The sequence below is a fragment of the Typha angustifolia genome, chromosome 4 (assembly GCF_048772165.1).
Source record: "Typha angustifolia cultivar Huaian chromosome 4, ASM4877216v1, whole genome shotgun sequence".
Classification (NCBI taxonomy): domain Eukaryota; kingdom Viridiplantae; phylum Streptophyta; class Magnoliopsida; order Poales; family Typhaceae; genus Typha; species Typha angustifolia.
This window is the reverse complement of record NC_133242.1, coordinates 1,633,210-1,656,099: the sequence shown is the minus strand read 5'-3', so window position 1 is coordinate 1,656,099 and position 22,890 is coordinate 1,633,210. Positions and strand designations below refer to the sequence as shown.

General features: G+C 37.8%; 5 protein-coding genes across 7 annotated transcripts; 2 read left to right on the top strand and 3 right to left on the bottom strand.

Moving 5' to 3' along the window:
* Window positions 1-292: 292 nt before the first annotated feature.
* Window positions 293-5,563, top strand: LOC140758915 (replication factor C subunit 5). Its single transcript, XM_073095313.1, has 12 exons — window positions 293-798; window positions 922-1,032; window positions 1,137-1,169; window positions 1,300-1,468; window positions 2,207-2,388; window positions 2,871-3,007; window positions 3,125-3,223; window positions 3,381-3,450; window positions 3,527-3,601; window positions 3,985-4,030; window positions 5,050-5,154; window positions 5,232-5,563. Exons 1-11 carry the CDS (start codon window positions 715-717, stop codon window positions 5,106-5,108), a joined length of 1,065 nt encoding a protein of 354 aa, XP_072951414.1. The 5' UTR covers window positions 293-714; the 3' UTR covers window positions 5,109-5,154; window positions 5,232-5,563.
* Window positions 5,564-5,755: 192 nt separating this feature from the next.
* On the bottom strand, window positions 5,756-8,700 carry LOC140758914 (BTB/POZ and MATH domain-containing protein 4-like). Of its 2 annotated transcripts, none has more exons than XM_073095311.1 (4): window positions 8,029-8,699; window positions 7,050-7,407; window positions 6,663-6,936; window positions 5,756-6,048 (listed from the first exon to the last, which is right to left on the bottom strand). In XM_073095311.1, the coding sequence occupies exons 1-4, from the start codon at window positions 8,448-8,450 to the stop codon at window positions 5,864-5,866; spliced, it is 1,239 nt and encodes a 412-aa protein (XP_072951412.1). In that variant the 5' UTR covers window positions 8,451-8,699; the 3' UTR covers window positions 5,756-5,863. The 2 variants fall into 2 exon arrangements, with proteins under 2 accessions (XP_072951412.1, XP_072951413.1); XM_073095312.1 differs by having other exon boundaries at window positions 5,906-6,068; window positions 8,029-8,700.
* Window positions 8,701-9,677: 977 nt separating this feature from the next.
* LOC140759725 (uncharacterized) lies at window positions 9,678-14,439 on the bottom strand. Of its 2 annotated transcripts, none has more exons than XM_073096358.1 (10): window positions 14,235-14,439; window positions 13,666-13,858; window positions 13,428-13,585; window positions 13,188-13,333; window positions 12,582-12,644; window positions 12,347-12,439; window positions 11,643-11,804; window positions 11,454-11,551; window positions 11,218-11,387; window positions 9,678-10,209 (listed from the first exon to the last, which is right to left on the bottom strand). In XM_073096358.1, the coding sequence occupies exons 1-10, from the start codon at window positions 14,359-14,361 to the stop codon at window positions 9,899-9,901; spliced, it is 1,521 nt and encodes a 506-aa protein (XP_072952459.1). In that variant the 5' UTR covers window positions 14,362-14,439; the 3' UTR covers window positions 9,678-9,898. The 2 variants fall into 2 exon arrangements, with proteins under 2 accessions (XP_072952459.1, XP_072952460.1); XM_073096359.1 differs by having other exon boundaries at window positions 10,043-10,204.
* A 454-nt stretch (window positions 14,440-14,893) lies between these two features.
* LOC140759069 (LOB domain-containing protein 20) lies at window positions 14,894-16,165 on the bottom strand. The gene is made up of 2 exons (XM_073095535.1): window positions 15,842-16,165; window positions 14,894-15,181 (listed from the first exon to the last, which is right to left on the bottom strand). Exons 1-2 carry the CDS (start codon window positions 16,163-16,165, stop codon window positions 14,894-14,896), a joined length of 612 nt encoding a protein of 203 aa, XP_072951636.1.
* Window positions 16,166-19,854: 3,689 nt separating this feature from the next.
* Window positions 19,855-22,822, top strand: LOC140759468 (ubiquitin-conjugating enzyme E2 2). The gene is made up of 5 exons (XM_073096043.1): window positions 19,855-20,107; window positions 20,220-20,245; window positions 21,357-21,446; window positions 21,604-21,692; window positions 22,319-22,822. Exons 1-5 carry the CDS (start codon window positions 19,983-19,985, stop codon window positions 22,445-22,447), a joined length of 459 nt encoding a protein of 152 aa, XP_072952144.1. The 5' UTR covers window positions 19,855-19,982; the 3' UTR covers window positions 22,448-22,822.
* Window positions 22,823-22,890: the final 68 nt, after the last annotated feature.

Below are 22,890 nucleotides of genomic sequence, written 5' to 3'. Positions count from 1 at the left end.
ATATTAAATATAGAATAGTTAATCGCATTATTTGTTAAATGTATTAAACTGTTTAATATTTTATTAAGATTTTGAACTGTTTAGTTTGGAAGATTATAACCTTATATTCAGTAGTCTATTTTAGACATGATATGCTGTTGTGAAGATGAAAGATAATGAATGTAATAATTTTAATTAAACCTCAAACGAGAAACATATATATATATATATAAATATAAAGAAAATTTTAAAATGTTGAAACTTTATGCTCTATTATCTATTTTGATTCAAATATATTATTGTGAATATATAAAAATGATCTATGAGTTGTAAACTTGTAATTGCTTCTCAACAAGGTGTGCTTAGAATCGTTTAAAAAGGGAAAAATGATAGTTCCACTTATTAACCCAACTGCTAGTGCTCAGATCCCAATATCCTGCCAACTTTTGCATAAAGACACTCGATTTTTACGTAATGATGGATTACTACATCCGAGTAGGTTCTCCAACCTGAATCCGATTCGTTACCACCCTAGCAGCAAAGCAGCAACCTTCATACTTTTGGACGGTGACGATCAGCTTAGTAATCCTATCCGACCGTCCCTCTCTCGCCTGCCTCTTCTATACGACAGTCATCTTTCCCGCCACTTCGCTCGCTTCACTGCCCTCATAATTCTCTCTCTCCTCCTCTTTTGCCCTCTCTCTCTCTCTCACTCTCTCCCCCCGACGAGGAAAGATGCTGTGGGTCGACAAGTACCGGCCGAGAACCCTAGACAAGATCGTCGTCCACGAAGACATCGCCAAGAATCTCAAGAAGCTGGTGCGTTACTCCGATACCTTCTCCGATTTCCCTCACATTAGTCTAGGGTTTCTTGATGCGGTCCTCCAGTCTCCCCCATTTTTTGAAGGATTCTTTAGGATCTTTGTTCGATTCTCTTGGTAGGTATCGGAGCAGGACTGTCCCCATCTCCTCTTCTACGGCCCGTCTGGCTCGGGCAAGAAAACCCTAATCATGGCCTTGATCAAGCAAATGTTCGGGCCCGGAGCGGAAAAGGTATGTTTTTTTTTTCTAGATTAGTCTCTAATTCAACGAATTCTAGTTGATATATTTTCATCTCTCTCTCTCTTTGATCCAGTGGTTTTGTACCATCTTTGCAGGTGAAATTAGAGAGCAAGATGTGGAAGATTAATGTGAGCTTTAATTTCTCTTTCTTTCTTATCCTTTCTTTGTTATTTTCCTGTCGAATTGGAACTTATCATGAGGTGCGGGTGCTTTTCAGTTTCATCTCTTAAGATATGGAAAATAAATTTTCTTGTGCAGGCTGGTACTCGGACAATTGAGCTAGAATTGACTATGTTGTCAAGCAGCCACCATGTGGAGATGAATCCAAGTGATGCAGGTTTTCAGGATAGATATGTTGTTCAGGAGATCATTAAAGAGATGGCAAAGAATAGGCCAATAGACACCAAAGGGAAAAAGGGTTTTAAAGGTAGAACTTTTTCTTAGATTATCAGTAGTGCAGATGTAGGATTTTTCCCTTTTTTTGTGTCCTTGAAGAGATTGGAAGCTCAATTTGCAAACTGTGTTTATGCTTGCTTAACTGGGAATTACACCTAGATGTAGTCCTGAATGTAGCAGAGAAATGTCAGGTTGCTCTGATATAATGTGAAGAGATCATGTTGTGTAAAATCTTAAGCTATTCATATATTAAGAAATTAATTTATATTAAATAGTTTTTTTAAAGTTTCTAAGCAAATACCCGTATAGGGAACTAAGGTTACTGTTGCATATTATTTGATACATTTGATAGCCAGAATTTCTTAGAATTTTGTTGGTTATTTGTTTACATTTATTTTTTCTGAAACCATGAAGTTTCTGTATAAATCCAGTGTTATTTATTGGAGGATCTATTTTAGAAGTTCTAGCAGGTCTAATTTAACCATAGGAGCAAACTTATGCAAACCTCACAAAATGTATTTCAATGCAGTCAAAAATATTTCTTGGTCATGTCATGTTAGACTTTTTGTGTCTTGGGACTTTTTCTTGGACTTCTTGTGTCTTGGGTATCAGATCCAAATTGACTCAGTGGATTGGCTTAGGTTTAGAAGTTAGACTAGGATTGAATCCAGCTATGTGTTTACAGTACTTCCTCTTTATGCAAAATACGGCAAGTACAATCAAAGGATCTAATATAATACTGCATTAACAAAAATTTTGTAACTTGCAGTTCTAGTACTTAATGAAGTTGACAAGCTATCAAGAGAAGCTCAGCATTCTCTCCGGAGAACGATGGAAAAATATAGTGCATCCTGCAGGCTAATTATGTGCTGCAATAGCTCTTCAAAAGTTACTGAGGCTGTTAGGTCTCGTTGTCTGAATGTGCGTGTTAATGCACCCACTGAAGAACAGGTTAATTTTTCTATTTGAAGTGTTGCTGCTCACTATTTTCTTGCTTCCTACCTGCATTTTTTTTTTAATTACCTTAGCATTGTTGCCCTTCTGCACATGATTTCTTTGTCTTCTTTATATTGTTGAGTAAGGGCATATTCTGTTGAGATCTTTCATATATGGGTACAGATGAAACTATTTGAGATGCATGAAGACTATAAAGGAAACATTGAGAATATCAAAAGCTGAATTGAATTTACAAGGTCATGTTGAATTGGTGTAAATTAATCAGTCTTCCAAGTTGAAAACTTGCACTGTTCATCATGACTTAAAGTCCTAAAAATGTCTTGAAGCAAATTGACTTAATTCTAGAAATCTGTTATCATCAAAGTTGGCAGAAGAGGGAAATTCAAGAGATATATACTTTTTCCATTCTTATAATCTTGTGTTGCAGAGTTCACTAGAATATGTTTTTTAAGCCTTGTAGATATGTTATTGTGCAGATTATTGGAGTGTTAGAGTTTATTGGAAAGAAGGAGAAGCTACATCTTCCAGTTGGATTATCAGCTCGTATAGCTGCACAATCCAATCGCAATTTGAGAAGGGCAATATTATTTTTTGAGACTTGCCGAGTGCAGCAGTAAGCTTTCTTGAAACCTTGTGCTCTTTACATAATTTTATTTTATATTTACTGTAATTGTACCTCGGGCCTCATAACATCTGGTTTGATGTTAGTATGTCATTATCTGGATTCTAGATATCCATTTACTGATAATCAAGTGGTGCCACCACTTGACTGGGAGCAGTATGTCTCAGAGATAGCATCCGATATCATGAAGGAGCAGAGCCCTAAAAGGTTTCAATCTTTTCCTTTATTGTGAAAAGTTTCTTGTCTGTCATTTACATGACTGTGTTTCACTTTGGTTCTCTTTGATAAAACTCTTATCTAGCTTACCAACTTGAACTGTCTTACAGAGCTCATATGTGAACACTTCTGCTCTCCATGTTCCCAGGTTATTTTCAGTTCGTGGAAAATTGTATGAGCTACTTGTTAATTGTATTCCTCCTGAAGTTATCTTGAAGGTGAAAGGATAATCGTATAATGTTTTTTCAATTGATTATTCCCTTTCTACTTTACTTAGCTGTTTACATTTTGCAGAAATTGTTGTCAGAATTACTGAAGAAGTTGGATTCTGAGTTAAAACATGAAGTTTGTCATTGGGCTGCATACTATGTAAGTACAGCGGGTAAAGAATTAAGTTGTCAAGAATAAAATATTTACAATAAATTGAGGTTGGATTTGTTGCTGATAGCTATGATTAGATCCTAGAGATCTCTTACTTTATGTTCGCACTCAAAACCATCAAAATTATGAAAAGATCATCATGTTCAGAATCTTATGGTGAGTGCGAGTCTGATCCTCCTATTGACAATCAAATTGCTCCTTCACCCAGGACTAAGCGCTTTCCTCATTTATAGTGACATTCCATTCCGATTTCTTCATTTATAAATGTGCTTTACCTTCAGTTTTGTAGAGAAACTTGTGACCCCTCTATGATATCGAGGTGCTGAAAGAGGCCTTACTTCCTTAATATTTTCTTTTATGTATTTTTGCAGGAACACAAGATGCGTCTTGGGGCAAAACCAATATTCCACATAGAAGGTGCTTGAGTTGTCCTTTCTAGCAAGTTGTACATTCTTTTCTAATATACATGTTCATACTTGTTTTATGTCCTTTAGTGTTAGTAGCATCTTGTTAGAGCCATCAGGTCCATATTAGTGACATGAGTGGTACCTCATCTAAAACGTCAAGGCCACAGCCATGATATGTCATGATTTGTGGAATAGTGCACAAATTTAGATGGTAGATAGGTAGGGGATTGATACTGTATTGGTAGCTTGATAATGTACGTGGGAAATCTACCGAGCTACCAGCTATCATATTCTTTTCCATAAGTCTTTTTCTTTTTTTATGTGTTGATTTGATGGACCCAAAATTCTACGTTATCATCAATCCAATCCAATCACCATTCATGGCTATTCAATCTTTTTTTTAGAACATATTGAGTTGACCCCACAAGCACGACTACCCAATAGCTTGTTGCCACCAGAAGCAGAACCCTGTAACTTCTCCAAGCAAATATATTCTCATACAGCAGCTAAAGGCAGAACAAAATTATTTCACTTTTTCTGCTTCCGAAGTCAGGAAAATGGCAAGAATTACCTAAATTTAGATATATTATTGGCATAAAGTCCTGAAGTCGATCATGTTGGTTGGACAAAGAAGGTTCCTTAAGAGGGGAAGATTAAAACTAACATGCAGGGAGAAAGTTAGAGAAGATATCATAGCGCACTCGACACAAACCAATCCACTTATTAGAGATGAAAGAAAAGGATCCACATAGCCAACTCCAAATTGTTGGATGACGGATTGGTTATTATTATTATTTTCATAGTTCTATAATCTAGAATCATCGTGACAAGTTCCCATGTAGAGATTGTTAGTGTAAATTTTGGAGCGTGTTGGATGTTTTAATGATTTTACTTTTGCTGATGCTCTTCTTAAGATTTTCATTGCTAGTCTCAGATGTTTGAAGGATTGAGTAATGTAATAAAGTGATATATGATTTATTTTTCCATATACTGTGTAACGTAATCTCGTGACTGGGGATCACCGCACAGCTTTTGTGGCGAAGTTCATGAGCATCTATAAACAGTTCCTTATTGCAACATTTGGCTGAATGAGATCGAGCAAGCTCTGGAATAGAAACATCTGAAACCTTTAAGGTATTGCAGCTTCTTCACCATTAAATAGATAATGTCTCTGTCGATCAATCACACTCAAAATTTTCTCTTCTTGTCAGCTGACAAATCCAGTTCGAGTCAATCGGTGTCGGCACCTCATTCTTCTCTGCTTCATTATAATGTTATATGTATGGGATCACAATATTCTGGCGTTCTCTTTGCTGTTACCCACAGTCAAAACCGTAGAAATGAGTTGTTTGTTGCTGTTAGCAAAATCTTTACGTAGCAGGCGCTACAGATGATATCCTTGATTATGAACTTGATATTTGTATGATCCGAAGCTTTTCTCATTAAATATGCAGTCTTATTTATAAAAGGCTGTCCTTTTGTTCTTTAAATGATGGATATATGGATATTGGCTCAGATAAATTGAGATGCAAAGCCAAACAAATATGAATCCGAGGACACCATTCGAATGTGTCTCAAACTCTGTTGAAAACCAATTGAGTTAGCATCTATCATTCTTGATTGGCTATTAGACACATTCTTCAGAATTAATGACAATCACGTTTGCCTATTTTACTTTTGTATATTGTCAACATACCAGTAAATGATAAGACTAATGCCACCATTACCACGGACAGAAACGAAAATGGAGAACATAACATCATAGAATAAAATGCAGTATTACAGACCCTGACACGCATAAATTGAGTCTGTTTATACAAGAGAGCTTGTCAGTTAATCACTATTAAGTTCTTGGCCTCACCCTGCGGCCACTGGTGTCACCGCCATCTGAAAGCTGTGCCCACACACTCTGGCTCTTTCCCCCACTGCTGCACTCCTCTTCACAACCTGCGACCGTCCTCAGAAGTTCTGACTGCAGTGATGGAGAGTTGTCTTTCAGATACTCAAATCCATCAGACCGGATTACAGCTGCAGAGAGACAAGGCTGTCTGGAATGTCATACAGTTTAATAAAACGACTGAAACCACAGCATAAGCTCAGTAATGTAGAATTGAAGAGCTTGCTTCAAGTAATTCAATAGAGATAGCTAAATATTCGAGAGAGAAATGCGATATTTACTAACAATTTGATCTGATTTCTTGAATGGCTATTACTCTATATTATGCTTTTCAGAAGATGATGCCCAAAGTTGACGAGAGAACAAAAATCATCTAATTATGTTGGAAGTTCCTACAATAAACATATATTCCCAACCACTTCTTAACACTGAGCATGAATTGTTTCTACAAAATTAAAATCTATACATTGAAATTGCCAATAATTAACTAGAGAAAGAAATGCAAATCAATCAAGAAAGTTGGCATGGCTGCTACGCGTGAACATGTACTCAACAAATAACCATGCAAAAGGTAGATCTTTATGCACTGAAACTGCCAACCAGCAAAGAGTATAACAGCAAACTGGTAAAATATAAATGTTCCCCCTTAACAAAATCCGGGCATGTTCCTTTAACAATTTGACCCTATGGTGGCCTCTTAAATATAATGAGAGCTAATAACAGCTACAAATAAAAAATTAAATACCTGCAAGGTTTTCAGCAGCAAACTTTAGACAAACTGCTTTAAGTTCCATGGCATGGTGACGATCAGCCAATGCAAGAGTGCTTGCAACAGAATCTACAGATATATCTTTGCACAAGTAAGATTCACATAATAATCGAAGCCTTCCCAAGTCGTATTTATCTGCTGCGGCTAATAATTTTGCAGCCAAAGAGTCGGATACTGAAGATACAGAACTTGATGCACCTAACAAGTCATCATCAACAAGAGTATCTTTGTAGACAAAGTGCAACATAGCCTGCCAAAAAAAAACTCAGATATTACCAAATTGATGAGCAGCCTTTAAGCAGTTATGCATTCATTAGGACAGCATGATAATGTAGTTATGGAGAAGATAACAAACATCCTCACCTTGAAGACCTTTGGTTCCATATCAGAAATGACAATCTCATCATTACCATCATCCTTACCATCATCCAACTCATCAAAAAATTCAGTTCGGAATACAGAAGATCTAGCAGCCAAAACCAACTTGTGGGCATAGACTTTTTCTCCAGACACGTTAAAAACAACATCTGAGCCTTCCTGATTTTCAAGAAGCATGCCAAAGTGCAAACCTATATCAGAATCGGGTACTTGTATTGAATGTGGTCTGGAACAATCTGTAGCAGATACGACAACACCAACAGTGCAATTTATCTTCAAGCAGTCATCTTTAAGAAAATCTGAAGTCTCAAGTGCCGTTCGTCTGAAGAAACGCTTATAACCCCTAAGGAGACAAATCACATTACAAGTTAAGAAGCCTAATACAAGATAACAGTCGCACTGCGACAAATATTAACGAAATTAGAAAGAGAAAAAAGCATATGTGAATACCTAAGAAGTTTTATAACAGCTTTCAAATGATATATATTCAGCTTAAAACTTAGCCACCCAGCAACAATGCCTCCCATGCATGAAGTGTTAGGATTGAACTAATTATATTTTACATCTAGATTATTAGCAATATGGTTAGCTGCTAATGTTCTTGTAATGCAAGTTAGATGAAACTTCAACCATCAGATATTTCCAATTGTGCAAACCTGTGCTACTGATTAGCACAAAAATTATATTTCTTATGCTTGTCCAAAGAGGGATAATGCTACAGCAACAACAGTAGCCAATTACCAATATAATCCATCCAAGAAATTTCCAAGTTTCAGCAACTTAACTATACCAGATTAAGGAAATGAAATTAAAGCAAGACGACGACAACAACAACAACTGCTAATCTTACCCTATGAATTCATGGACAACTCACCAATAAAGAAAAAAGGGTAAGAAATCCGACATGAAAATTCCAGAATTTTGGAACAGAAAAACAAAAAGAGGAATACTCGCGATCTATTACCACATGCTACCGCGATACTTGAGCGTGTACGGCCCGCTCTCGAGCGATCGATCGAAGTGGCTGTGCACCTTGTGCTTCGCCTTCCCGCTCTGATCCACTAGGGTTAGCTCGAACAGCGCTCTCACGTCGGTGCCCTCGCTGGCGAGCGCGATGAAGACGGACACGTACGCGGAATTGTCCTCGGGATTCTTCCCGTCTGGATAGAAGTAGATCGCCCACTGGTAACCCCCAACCGTGAAGTTATCGCTCGCGATGTGTTTCCCAACCCCCATCCCCTTCGCTAAGGAGTAGCCCTGGATCACGAACTTGTGGGATCCATTCACGGTCTCCGTCACGGATCGAGAACTCGTCGGGGAGTCGGCGAGGTCCCTCGCCGTCGCTGAGGAAGACGACGGCGGGGGGTGGACGAGCTCTGGGATCATTGGTGGCGGTGCGATGCGACCATGGAGCGATCCGCCTGGTAAGATTTGGTAAAGTTTTCGTCGGGATTGGAAGAGTTCGGGTCGATTTAAGGGGATAATTCCGAAGGGTGAGAAATTGGTGGAAAGGTTTCGAGATTGGTTGGGGGAAGATTTGGGGGTGGAGGAGTTACGGCTAGGTTTCTCTCGGAAATCGGAGCGCTACCTTTTCCCTTCTTTTCTTTTTAGTCCCCAGAAGGAGCGAGGTTTAAAATGAAAGAGTAGAGGGGCCTTCTTGCAAGGGAATTGCCATCTTATTAGAAATACATTTCGGTCAGCCCAACCAGTACAACAACAAAGCTGGACTCAAGCTTATCCGTTTGCTCGAGTTTTGATCTTATTCTTATTAGCCTCTTAAATATTTAAAAATATATATTTAAATATCTTAGTAGCCAAATTTTTTTTGGCTTATATAAAAATTTATATATTTAGTTGTAAAAATAATTTAATATTTTAGTAAATAAATTAGAAGTAAAATTTTTAAATTTTTTTATTATTTTTATTTAAAATTTTACTTTATTTTGTGAGGAAGATAGAGTGCCGTAAAAACTAGTCAACGTTCGCTCGTACGGTTGATTCCTACTAACTCACGGGGTAATAAAAGCATCTACTGGGAGATATGAAAGCAATAGATCAACAAGTTTGAAGAGTGTGTAGATAAATGCAGCACATCAACGTCTGCTGTAGCCTTCAGACAATGACAAACTTGGTTCTCACCTTACATGCAAATAATATGTGGTATAAATCTCACATAAGGAATAGAATATCTTCTCCCTACTAAGAGAGGGTTTTTCTCGACAAGCTTCCTCTCTTCCCTCTCTTCGCCTAAGTAACGAGAAGGAGAGGAGAGGTATTCTGCCTCTTTTTTCTCTATTTTTCTTTTTTTCTCCTATCTCTTCTCTGAAACTTCCTCTCTGTCCTCAGCCACCATTCAGTAAAAGAAATTTTCAACTGATGGTAGACCTCGGAACAACCTGATAATATACTGCTCTTCTACAAGGAGTTGACTTAATCATAGAAAAAGGAAGGATGGTGACTTAGATGTGAAACCTGTGGAAGCATAAGCATAAGCAGAATTACCTCAAGAAGACAAAAAGAATCAGAAAAACTGTAGCTATCCTCGTAGCTATACACAAGTACACGACTACAATTGCCATATTACACAAAAATGAAGGAAAAAAGACCACCATGGAAAAGAAAAACCAGAGTTACCACCACGTTAGACAAAGTACATCAACTGTGCATCACCTAATAGGAGGGAGGAACCACAGTAACCAAAATTGCCATCAAAGTTGGCTTGACAAGGGGACAACAGGACCACCATGGAAAAGATAAGTAAAAAAATGAGGTAGCTTAGTCCAGTTCATCCTCATTTTCGTTATGTTACACATGAACAAAACAATAGGCTGAGTTTAGTACCACTTTAAGAGACTTAGAGCATTGCAATTCTCCACTGCAGTTTCTTCAGACGAACCTGATGAGCTTGCCATGCTCTCGTCAGAACTGCTATCTCGATCGACCCGCAGGCGATGAGCATTATCAGCAAGCCATTCTGCAACCTCGGTGGTTGAAGCCCAGTCAGTCAGAGCTTCCCTAGTTGATTCACGTGTGAAGTCCTCCCAATCCTTCTTGGAGAATTTGCGTTTTGGCATTTTATGATAACTTGAGTAATAATCTTCATACTGGTTTATCATTTTCATGCTAGGTGATGTGAAGATCTGTCCTGCAAGAACAAGGTTATATCTTTCAAAACCTCTAAGGAAAAAGTGCTGTATGTGGAAAACAATAGAATTATGAAATGCCGGAAATTGCTCACCATAAAAGTAGCAAGTATCGGATAAAATCTAGAAGTAAACATAGAAGAATACTAACGAGGGACACAAGATATTCTTAGATCAGTGCATAACATGCAAGGAAAACTGGCATAAGGCACATAGAAGATGATGGTTATAAGCTAACCAGATAAAGGAAACCAAACTATTTCATCAGTATAAATTAGCTCACAAAAAGGCAATACATCATATACTGGATCTCAGAGGACACAATACCTAGTATCTATGTCCTCAACTTGATGAGAAAGAAGATATGTCTAACTATATACTAGTCCGCTCATTCATCACATATTAGGAGACTTGATGCAGTGTGTAAAAAAGTCCCCAGCAAATTATGTCTCAAGTCTCAAGGCCATCAAACTCCAAGATTAGAAATCCACAATGGGTGGCCAGGTCAGTAGCATTGCAGTGTTCACCAAAAGTTGGGGTGGGTGTCAGCTGATATATGTTAATTCTTCCATAGAGATGTAATCTACATATACCCCTATTCAATAAGCTACTTCATGAATACACTGAAGGTTAGCATCTTCATTGTTATTAACAGCAAGGTGAGAAGGAATGTACATTAACACTCATCCTATATATGTCTATTCTTTCTTTTTCTTATGGTTCCCAAATATTTTATACTCAAAAATCTCATAGCCGGGCAAATTTGACAAGAATAGCACATTCAGATGATCTATATATGGCATGCTGAAATATTTGATATGCCAAAGAAATCCCATGTACAGAGGCCAACAAAGCAAGCTGTGGAAAAAGTTATCACATCCCCAAAAGGCCAAACAGGATGAACTTAGCACACAGTGCCTAATCAAAATTTACTGAACAAAGCACAAGTTAGAACATGACAAACATATCAAGAAGTGCCATTAAGCTAAGTTTTCCACTTTATTTGTTACCTTTCTTTGGTGATCTGGACCAAGCATATGGACTGCTTGAGCTCCCCCAAATACTCTGTCCCGGATCTTTCCTAGTTGATCGACTGAAAAATTCTGCCTGTTTATTATTTGCAGATACCTGCCTAACCTTTCGCTGCCACAAACTTCCATTTTTCAATGGTGTCTGCTGTCTGCATCCAAAACTGAGATATTAAGTGTCTCGGCGTGAAATAAATGTCAGATTATGTGGAACTTACAATTTAATTGTTCGTGACAACTTCCATTTAGTAATTAGGTAGCAAATACTCCAACAGACACCAACAGCAACCAATGCTAGTAGAGAATCGAGAGTGCTCTGGCAAGAAACAAGAAAGAGAAACATATATATCACTACAAGATTCAGCGCAAAACATGATTCAAGTAAAGAGATCATTAAAAAAACACACCTGGGAAACAAATACAAGAGCAATAACACGCATCGTCCATTTTACAAATTCTGCTATCCCAGCATCTACACCGCCCTCTTTTGAAAGTATAAATTTCCGCACAATCCAGTAGCCTAAAGCTGCTCCCGTTAAGATTATTCCTACTAAAATAAAAATGGAAACCTGTAATCAACACAAACTTTCAGCAATGTGCAGAAAATTTGGCAATAGAGATAACAGAACTAGTAACAACTAACAACAAGAACCAGAAAAGAAAATCGAAGCGAAAAAGAATAATCTACTACTGCATCGAGGCATATTAAAATAAGAAAACTGTAAAAAGCACCAGTGTACTTCAATTAGCGTAAATAAAAAAAACAAGTTCAAAGAAGATGACTATTATAAACTTCAACTTCATTGAAGTCGCAATCATCACATATGTTTCCAAAATCAAAATTTCAGATGGCATGTTGCCACCAAGTGGTATTTCATAATCTGATCAAATATGAGGGTCAATGTCCATATTCCTTCAAATTTAAAGACTTCAAATTCATAAAAACATTATCATCACTACCTAAAAACATTTGATGAACTAGATACATTAAAAATAACATATTTAAGTGTAGAGTTTGAGAAGTTGACACCAAAAATTTCTGCTTACACATATGGATGTAATCAGAATCATAATACCATATCACTGCTTCAATTAAAGTAGATGGACTTACTGGGTTATGCATCTCTTCGCTCAACCCAAAATTCACAAGAATAGAATTGACCAATGTGGAGAAGTAGTGCGCAATGTACGAACCGACACCTAACTAATATTAAGGAAAAAAAAAATAACAATCAGAAACAGTAGGCCAAGATGATCCTATTCATACTAAAATGAATCAGAATTCCAATTATAAAATCTTAGATATACAAGCTATAAGATGGAAAAATAATAAATTTAATCCATACCACAGATCCATAAATTGTTAGATAGAAGATATTTTTTCTTCCAGTGGGTAGCAATTTCATCCCCTACAGCCATCCAAGAAAGTCAGTGCCCTGTAAGCAATAGAAAATTCCTAGACAAATAGAGTTTCCATGGTAAATGCCAAAAAAAAAAAAGTTAAAGAAAAGCATGAAAGACAACTTTTACAAGTTCAGTCATTTCTCAAGTAACCTATCAGCAACTAACTTTTACAAACCTCAACAAAAATTGATCTCTGATTTAATACACATATTGCTGTTTCATGACATAATACCACAAAATCCACATTAGGGAATAGCAATCAATTGGGAAGACATAAGGTCAAACTAATTACTACTGTTAAAATATTCACTAGTTTTATCAGGATGTATCAGCAGATATGTGCAGGTCCACATGAACATTCTTATACAATATCACAATATTGGTATTTTCCTGATGTCATGATACATAATTTATGGCTTTAGTATGTAATCATTATAGCTTGGTGGGTTTGGATAACAAGTCTTTTAGGTTTTAGTTTTGGCCAACTGAGGATTAGGAATCTTTCATAATAAGAACTTCAAATATTTGAAACAATGATAAAACAATACCTGAAAGAGAATGATCAGAACAACAAGTACAACTCCCAAAACCATGGAACTACTATAATAAAATGGAACCCAGTTGCTAACAATGGGTGCCATGAGCAGCAGGACAAAACCAATACCAAGGCAAACCAACCGCCATTGCTGAAACTCTGCATGAATGGAAGGAAAATCATGTTCAACTTCAGTGAACAAACTAACATCAAATCAATGTTTAAGAATTAGAATAAAAGGCATTTCAAATACCTTCCTCAATGGAAAGTGTGAAGGAATTGGATATTTTATCCTTCAATTTTACATCAAGATATCTGTTCGCATAAGGAGATATTGTAGCACGCCACTGCCCTTTCTGGAGAGCTTGCCATTCGTCCATCTCGCATTTGCATAAGCCAATAGAATTGTTCCTGCAAATAGTTTCCAAATTAGATTCTCTAATGATCTAAGTCTCCAACGAACTCCAAAGAGTCAGAATCTTATCACTTACCTATGAAAGCAAACCTCTGTCGTCCCATGAAGTCTTTCAGGCACGGCTTCTGAAACCTTGAATATAACCCTTCTCGTACTGGAATAGCTCCTAAGATTTAACCTTGATATGCCAGAAATACGGATTCGCTCGCAAAATTGTCCGGCAATGAACGACGGAATAAAGCGTATACTAGGGTTCTCCAAATTAACTTCTGTCATGGCCCAAAACAAAGAGATCAAACGAGTTATAAGAAAACGTTGCTACAATCACAAATGGGTTCTGAGATGAAAAATGCAATAAAAAATCAGAAAATATACTTGCTTTTTTCCTCAGAAATGCCTTTTAACATAGAAGAAAGTTCTGAAAGTACAAGAAAACCATTTAGTCTACAAAAACACAAAGATCAACCGCAAAAGGTTTTAAGAATAAACCTGTATCTAAACGGAAAACCCTAGAACTCTAACCCATAAGTCGAAAAGAAAAAACATATACTCGGCACCATAACCGAATCCTCTAGCTTCGAATCAGTTCTAGGGCATCGTACACGAAGAAAGAAGGCTTCTTTTCGGGAAGGCGAAGAAGAATACCTCTGAGAGGCGCTTGCTCGCTCGAAGAGAGGGAGAAGAGAGAGGCGAGAGGGAGAAGAAGGACAAGAAGGGGAAGAAGAGGAGAAGAGAGAGAGGGCAGAGTAGTGGAGGAAGGTCTTCTTCCCATCTCCCCGTAGTGGAGAGAGCACGCAAAACGAGGCACTAGCGCGGGTTTCGCCTTTTGCCGAAGACTGGACTGCCGTATTGTTTAGAGGCCCGATAGAGTTACCGGGTCATAAGGCCTCTCTTATCGGGGCCCGAATTATGAATAAGAAAATCCAATAATTAGGGGTTCTTTTTGTTAATAATCACCCATACTTCGGATTATACGAGAAACCTCCTATATTTTAAATATTTACACCTTCGCAGATTTTTAGTCAAAATATCCCGCATTTTCTTTGTATGTTCATTTACAAAACGAGGAATACATATATAATATTCTTTATCATCCAAAGAATGAGGAGTAGATTGTAAATTTTAAAAACCAAAGGTGGTTTTTTACCAAATAGAAAAAAAAAATAATATTCGCATTTTTTATAATGGAAAACTCAAATTGCCTAATACTACTTTATTTCTTATCCATGATCTAATAAAACAAACAGAGAAACAAATAATATTGATTCACTCTACATGATTAGACAACGATTAATTAATTTAAATCACTTGGGATGATGGAGGAAGCGATTGGCGAAGGCAATCGGATCTTTGCGCTCCTCTTCGTGATCAAGGCCCTGCGAAGAAGAAGGATCCGAATCCGCGAGATCTAACGCAGAGGACGATGGTAAGGCGGCGGCGAAGTTGGCAGAGTGGTTTGGAGCGGCCGAGGAGGAGGAGTTGGAGAAGGCGGGCTGCAACTGCTGTGAGTGGGCGTGGGTGGAGGCGAAGGCCAACCTGCTGTTTATTAGCTGCGACTGCACGATCGAGAGCTCCGCTTGGAGCGCCGCCACCTTCGAAATGGAGGAAGAGGTTAAAGAAGAAGAAGAAGAAGAAGAAGAAGAGAGAAAGCTCGGAGTTATTTATTTAGTAGGGAAATTTGCAACGTTCGTGTTCTTTTATTATGATTTAATCCCTACATCTTCAATATTTGCAAAAGGAGGCTTCGATATTCGGTCTCTCAAAAAATTAGAGAATTTTTCTGATTTAAACCCCCGCAGATGAGTATTTGTCAAGATAAGTTTATCCCTTTCAAATTTAGAAAACTAAAATACTCAGCTTATCCTTCTTCTTCTTCTTCTTCTTCTTTTAATCTCAGGACTGGTTCCCATTTGGCAAATTTATCCTTCTCCTATTCTCTTTTGACTTTAGGGTGTTTTCAGGGGAATAAAGATAGTACAAGGTGTAAATTATAAAATTATCGATTTGCTTTTCTCTTTCAAATTCTTTTTGTGATTAATTTTAAGCATTTCGATAACTATTTTACTCTTATTTAGAGAGAGAGAAAAATGAAAAAATATTGTAGGTAAACTGTTTTTAAAATGTTTTATATTTATGTAAGGTGTGAGATATTATATAGTTGAGGGCCAAAGTGTCACAAAACAGAATAAGGAGATCTAATATGAAAAATGACGAGAAAAAGGCAAAAGAGACGAAGGACAATTAAAGACGACCTGGTGCTGGAGCGCGAGGATGGCGGAGACGCAGCCGTAGACGGGGTCGGCGATCCTGGCCTGGGCCTCGTAGCAGACGGTGACGACGGCGTCGTCCCTCCGCCCGAGGGGGACCCTCGAGAGCAGCCTGGACACGTTGCTCGCCCCGAACACCTTGTGCACCGCCGCGAACCGCGCCGCCCCCTGCTCCGACCCGAAGTGCGGCGCGAACACGCACCCCGCCGTGCACTTCCGCCGCAGGAACTTGCACGCGCCGCACGGCGGCTGGCCCTGCCTAGGACACCTGTCGCCCGGTGACTCGCTCGCGCCGCCGCGGGTGGCCATGCATTCCGGCCGATGGTGCCGCCCGTCCTCTCGTGCAGTTGTTGTATACTGTGGTGTGTGTGTGTGGGCGCGCCCACGTTGGAGTCGTGGTGGGGGATTGGGTGAAGGAGACGAGATTTATTTATTTATTTTTATTTTATTTTTTGAAAGCGGGGGTAGGAGGAGGGCATGCAAGAAGACAGCACGCAAGAATTGTGGCGTGGGGAGGATGAGATCTTTTTGAGGGTTCTTGCATGCATGCAAGAGAGGATGGTGAATTCTCTCGTCTCACCCTGTCTTTCTGCAATATTTCATTTTTCTTTTTGGCAGTTTTTCAAATAACACCCTCCAACAGGCATTATCTCGTTACTTCTCAAAATAAGAAATATAAAACATCTAAAATACCCCCCTCACTAAATTCGTCTCCTAGAATGTCCAACAATATTGTTGCAAAAGTGAGTGGAATATTTTCTTACAAGCATTTATTTTTTCATAACGAAGAGTAAATAATTTTGAGCATCCATTGTTCGCAATTAAAAAATATAATGTAACTAAGTTGAAAAAAAAAAGCGTACGTTAATTGCAGGGAAATTACAGTGCACTACGATAGAGTATTTTTGAGAATTTAATGGTACCTTTTATTTAAATATATGTATAATATAAATAAGATTAATTTTAAGTTATCACCTTAGTTAATGGCATTTGTATTTATAGTTTAGTTAAAATACACTAAAACTTAGAAATACAAAACAAAGTTTAAGACAGTAAATACAAGAATATTTAACCCGATAGGCATTCTACGTAGAGAGATAAATATCTAATTAATTCCGTGTTAAGTTGAATCTAGCAAATGATCTAAATTGCGAAATTTCAGTTGATGACGACAAGAATATCTTCGATAGATTTAGCGTATCCATTTCCATGCATAATATAGCACTGGATCTCAGACTCTCAGTTAGATTTAGCGTCCTCCGTACGTAGTAGGATATCTACTTTGTGGATTCTCTTTATCAACGAACAGTGGCGCGTATAGACTCTTTTACCCTTCTCTTACAAGCAAACATTCTACAACTTTTGAGGGCATAACAGTCTTTTCCCCCAGAAAAGGAGTTGGCCGTAAGCCATATATAACGAGCCCATGCATAACAACATCTTTGCTTCCAGGGTAGTTTGTGTTGCTCCAGAATAATATATAACCATTTCGTAAGATTTATTATTCTTTTTGAGGAATTAATTAAGCTTAGTTTAGTGACTAATTTAGCTATTCTTATTTTCCTATGTTCAGGATCTCTCTCGACAAAGAGAAAAAAGGAAAAGAGAATGTCTCGTAATCAAATTCTACCGTCATCGTCGTCGTCGTTGTTTGCGTCTTGCTTCTATGCTTTCTATCCAAAACATCGCCTTCGATGGAATTCTGATCTCCATGATCGATTTGTTGTAGCTGTTGCACGGCTTGGAGGTCCAAACGGTTAGGATTTTCGTGTTCTTGTCTTGAAAGTGCATGTTGATTTTGTATCAAAGAAGCTGTATCACAATATATGTTTGATGATGAAGAGATTTGAAGGTTTTTATCACTGCAAACTGCAGAAGCGAAGCCTACTGCCATAAAGCAAGCAATGGAGGCGATGGGAGTTCATGGCCTAACTCTTCGCCATGTCAAAAGCCATCTCCAAGTAGTATCTACTCTCCTATACATCGATCTTGAGTTAATTCAATCTTTCATCCTCTGTAAACTCTTCTCTCTCTTTTTTTGCTCGGCTTGTCAGAAGTACAGAGCTAATTGTAAATCAGGGAAGGCCAAGGAGGAACAACCAAAGAAAGGTAGTACTTCAGACTCTACTCTTCTTCACACAAGTGCAAATCACATTAAAGATCAAGAAGATGACATAAAATTCTATACACCAGAGACCCGAGAGCTCATCGGAGGACTGGATTCCGAAGATCGGGCGAATCTCGTGCCGGCAGACACTGAGTAAGCAATAGAATCATTCTTCTTCTTTTTTAACAATGTTTTTGTTTTTGTTTTCTTAAATATTTCTTGGAGCAGAGAAAGAGATACTAAATGCAATAATGCTCTTGGAGTTCACTGTGAGTCAACCAGTCAGAGCAGCACTCTTCGAGATCAAATGGAGGTAGTCTTTAATTGTTCTCCAAGAAGATTGCTTTATAGTATGTCAGGTTTGTTAATGATAAATTATTCTAATTTTGACTTCAAGAAGGAGGTGGAGGAGCACGTAGAAATGAGGAAGGGTGCACAAGAGAGATACATGGGCTCATTGATAGAGAGAGCATATGGTAAGGTTGCTTCAGAGTTCCTGAACTCAGAGATCATTGATGAGGCTAAAAGGATGTAACTTTTCCTGGTGAAGATGTAGTCTTCTCCAAGTCCTTGGAAGAAGAAGAAGAGATGACTCCTTTCATGTTCTTTTGAGCTACTAGTTTTTTGTTGAAACTTTTTAGAGTCGTAATAAACTTCCTTATGCTCTCTCTCACTCTCTCTCTCTCTACATATATATTGATGAATAATTCTTCACTTTTGCCACATATAAATTAAAATAAACAACCCAGATGGGAATGATCTGCAACTAGATGCCTAAACAAAAACACCATGTTTGAATCACCAATTCGGTATAGTTCAATTGATTCAAAATTTTAATTTTACCAAATTTTGCTGTTTGGAACCAGTGACAGGATTTTAATTGATATCATTAAATAGATTTCGATGTATGTAATGAAATTCGATGATTTTAGATCAGATTTAAATGAAGTTCATTTGCCACTTAAGTTATATTTCAAATCTCAAAACTAAACCTTAACTTGTTATATCATCAATAAAGCTTATGAGCAAAACAAGGAAACACACTATGAAAATGAATTCCTCTCATTCCAGACAACATGATTAGATGAACTCAATCGAATTCTATCTAGAATTGATTCCAAACATATCATAAAAACTTCACCACTAGAATGTGACCAAGTTCTGGAGTTCTACTTACCACAATGTTTAGACAGCAAAGGGAATCAGAATGGAGGCAAATTGCAGACAAGTGACATGCACTCTTATGGAAAGTCACACAGCAATAAAGGGGCCCATTGATGCATGGGTGGTGGTGGCCATGGGGGAGGAATCTTAGCACCAATCACCACAAGATGGACCACCCAAATAAAAGACTAAATATAAGTGGAATCAGTAGAAAGTTGAACAAAGTGGTACTAAGATCCTCTTCAGCTCCAGTTGCAGGACTCTGAGCCATTAATATATCAGTTCCAGTATTCACACCTTGTACTTTTCACTGCTGTAAATTAATCTAACACTAACTCTACAGTTATACAGTAGTATGCCAAGAAAAAAATTCCCTTTTTTTTTGGAAAAGAAACAGTTAAAACATAGATGCGAATAGTTATGCCGTCAAAAATATACTCTAATGAGCTCAAATGCTTGATTTGATGTTACTAATCGAAGTTTCATCCGTCTTTTAGATTATTGTCGACTGAAACGAATCATATTTCGATCAAAATTATTTTTTGTTTCATCCTTAGATCAATACGGAGAGAACAAAAATCAAAACCGCAACTTAGTTGCTACTGTTTTAAGAGTGTAGTGTGAATATGTGATATATAGCGTATTCCTGCAATCAGTGATGTAGAGAATCAATTACTTTAGAAAGCGAAATGGCAATTATAAGAGGCGATTCTCCCCGGCCATTGCGATCCAGCTCTTCTTCTTCTTCTCTCGTATTGGGGGAACGGAGGAAGGAGCTTATATAAGTATTAAAAATCCCACCTTTTGTTTTGGCCCAAAATCTCACTTCTTTCTCGCGAGGTGGGTTGAACGGCGATGTCGACGCCGGCGAGGAAGCGGTTGATGCGTGATTTCAAGCGGCTGCAGCAGGATCCGCCCGCGGGGATCAGCGGCGCGCCGCACGACAACAACATCATGCTGTGGAACGCCGTCATCTTCGGGTTGGTTTCGCGATCCAATTCGGTTTCTTGGAAACTTTTTGTGATTGGGTCTTTTGGATGATTGGGTTTTGATGGGTTTTTTTTTCTTTTCTTATTCCCGTTTAATCTGCAGACCCGATGATACTCCATGGGATGGTGGTGAGTTGATCGGTGCTAAATCTCCTGTCAAGATTGGATCTTTGGTTATTTTTGCGGCGCAGATCCCATTAAGATTGTTATTCCTGTTGAAAATACTCGGTTAAATTTGAGGTTTTTCAGATATTTTTGCTGTGATGGATTTGGATCCATGGGAGCCTAAATTAAATTGTCTTGCTTGTGCTTCTCTCTTCTTGGGTTGGTACATCTGATGTTTCCTTTCTTCGCTTGCTTCCGTCATATAGAGTGATGTTAGGGTTACAGGCCAACCTAATCATAGAAATGTTATATTCGTCTGTGGAGCCTTCTCAACTTCTATTGTGCTCTAAATGAGCCCTTATTGTTGGGAGAAGGCTTGGATTCAATGGTTCTTGTAAACTATGACGTCGTTCTACAGTTTGTATCCTAGTTAACTTGCTCGGTGTGTCTTTATTGGCCCGAAGCCACCTCTAAACTTGTCCTTTGTTTCTGATTTGGTCTTTGGTTTTTCACTACATAATCCTAGGTAGTGTTTAGGGCATGTGATTGTATTCTAAATTTTTTGTTCCTTCTCCCTTTTGCATTTGTTACCCTTGAACCTTGATGTTCTCTTTCTTTTACCATGAAATACCCACTAATTTTATTTTCTTGCTCAAAGCATATCTGCTGCTGAGTGTTTATGTATTGCATGGATATATTCGATTGACATTTGGTTCACATTTTTGACAAATCTCGACCTTAAGAATTTTCTTATCCTCTATTTGTGCTTCTTGCGTAAGAGGCCATAAGGATTTGAGTTTCCTTGCTTTGTAAGTTTGAAATTCTTGTAAGATTGGATTTAATGTAACTTCGAATGTATCAGGGAGCTTCTTCACCTTATTGTAGTTGCGCCTCTCTTTTAATGTGCCAGTATTCTTCTTAATTTCTTTATTCTTATCCTCATTGAGTTTCAAGTAATCTCAGGAAATATTTTTGGAGATAGGGAAAAATCTTAACTCATGCCATCGTGCATGATAAGGGAAAATAGTCAAAACAGGAAATTCTTTTGGAACGCAATCGTAGCGTTGAATTGCTTACTGCTATTGCTACTAGGTAAACTGTCAAGTTTTTACTAACTCTTCAATTTACCATGTAGGCACGTTTAAATTGACCCTGCAGTTTACGGAAGATTATCCTAACAAACCACCAACTGTTAGGTTTGTCTCGCGGATGTTCCACCCAAACAGTAAGTTGCGGCCTTTGATATGTTCTTAAATTTGTTAGAACTATTGCTTCACTAAAGTAGATATGATCACCAATTTACCACTCTTAATTGATTAGCACGGTTACTCTACTAAAGTAGTAGTCATTGCTTACATGGTTTTTTATTTTTCTTTCTCCAGTCTATGCAGATGGAAGCATCTGCTTGGATATTTTACAAAACCAGTGGAGCCCTATCTATGATGTTGCTGCAATACTTACTTCTATTCAGGTACTCTTGTTTTCTTGTAGGAAGAATGAAAGTATTTTTTTCCTTGAAAAAAGAAGCCTTCTACGAAGATACTCGAAGAAAATCCTAGTAGTCTATTATTAAAGTATCTACGTTGGTGTCTCTATACAAGCACAATAGAGGCATATCTGGAATCTATTTACATGTGGAAAATATGTTTAATAGTTTGAGAGAAGTTTTTTTATGGAAAGAGAAGATTTCTTTTATTTTCTGATAGTAATTTCATGGAAGATAAGATGGATTCAGTACTTATTTTGTCATATGCAAAATAAACACATGGAAATTGAGTAGTCCACATTGAACTAGTTTTTCAGTTTCCTTATGGAACCAAGAAGCCTCTCTGCTGGATGTTAGTAATTTTACACCAATGTTCTTCAAGGACATTATGATTGTTTACATAGTGGGCAACATAATGTATTTATCACATTAAAGTTTTGTATGTTGGTATAGTGCTTTACTCAGAGGCAGTAGTTCTCATAATTGAGTTGTTTGCTTACTGTAGCTTATTTTGCACTTAACTCGTGATTTACTCACTTTTAGTATAAAAAAAAAGTTTTTTGTTTTCGACATTAAACAACCAACCCAGCTTCTATGCATCCCTTTTTCAGTCTCTCCTCTGTGACCCGAATCCGAACTCTCCTGCAAATTCTGAGGCAGCTCGAATGTTCAGTGAGAACAAGCGCGAGTACAACCGCAAAGTTCGTGAAATAGTTGAGCAGAGCTGGACTGCAGATTAAGGGCGAGGAAATTCTGCTACAACAGAATGTCAATTAAGCAATGTGCCACTCTTTTACCGCTTCTGGCTTGTCAGATGCTCCTATCAAGCATTCGTTTCAAGTATTGGTTTGTGGATTTATCCTTATGTTGTGTGCTGGTCTCTGAGTTGCCTGTTGTGTTTTTCCTATGTAATCACCCATATTATGTGGATCAAAATGCTTTTATGTAAGATATAGCCAACAATTTCCTAGGTGATATATCCTTCTTAGAACTAGGGAAAGACTTCAGAAAGTTGGTAGGTAGTGCTTCAGCTTCTGATATAGATGCTGATATTAGTAATTTTGTATATGCAAGACTCTGAACTGCAATGCAGATTGCTCTTTTTATTTGGGTTATGATGGGTTCTGTTGAATGTTGATGAAGTAGCTTCATGATTAATCTTTCTCATGCAGCATTTGCTTTT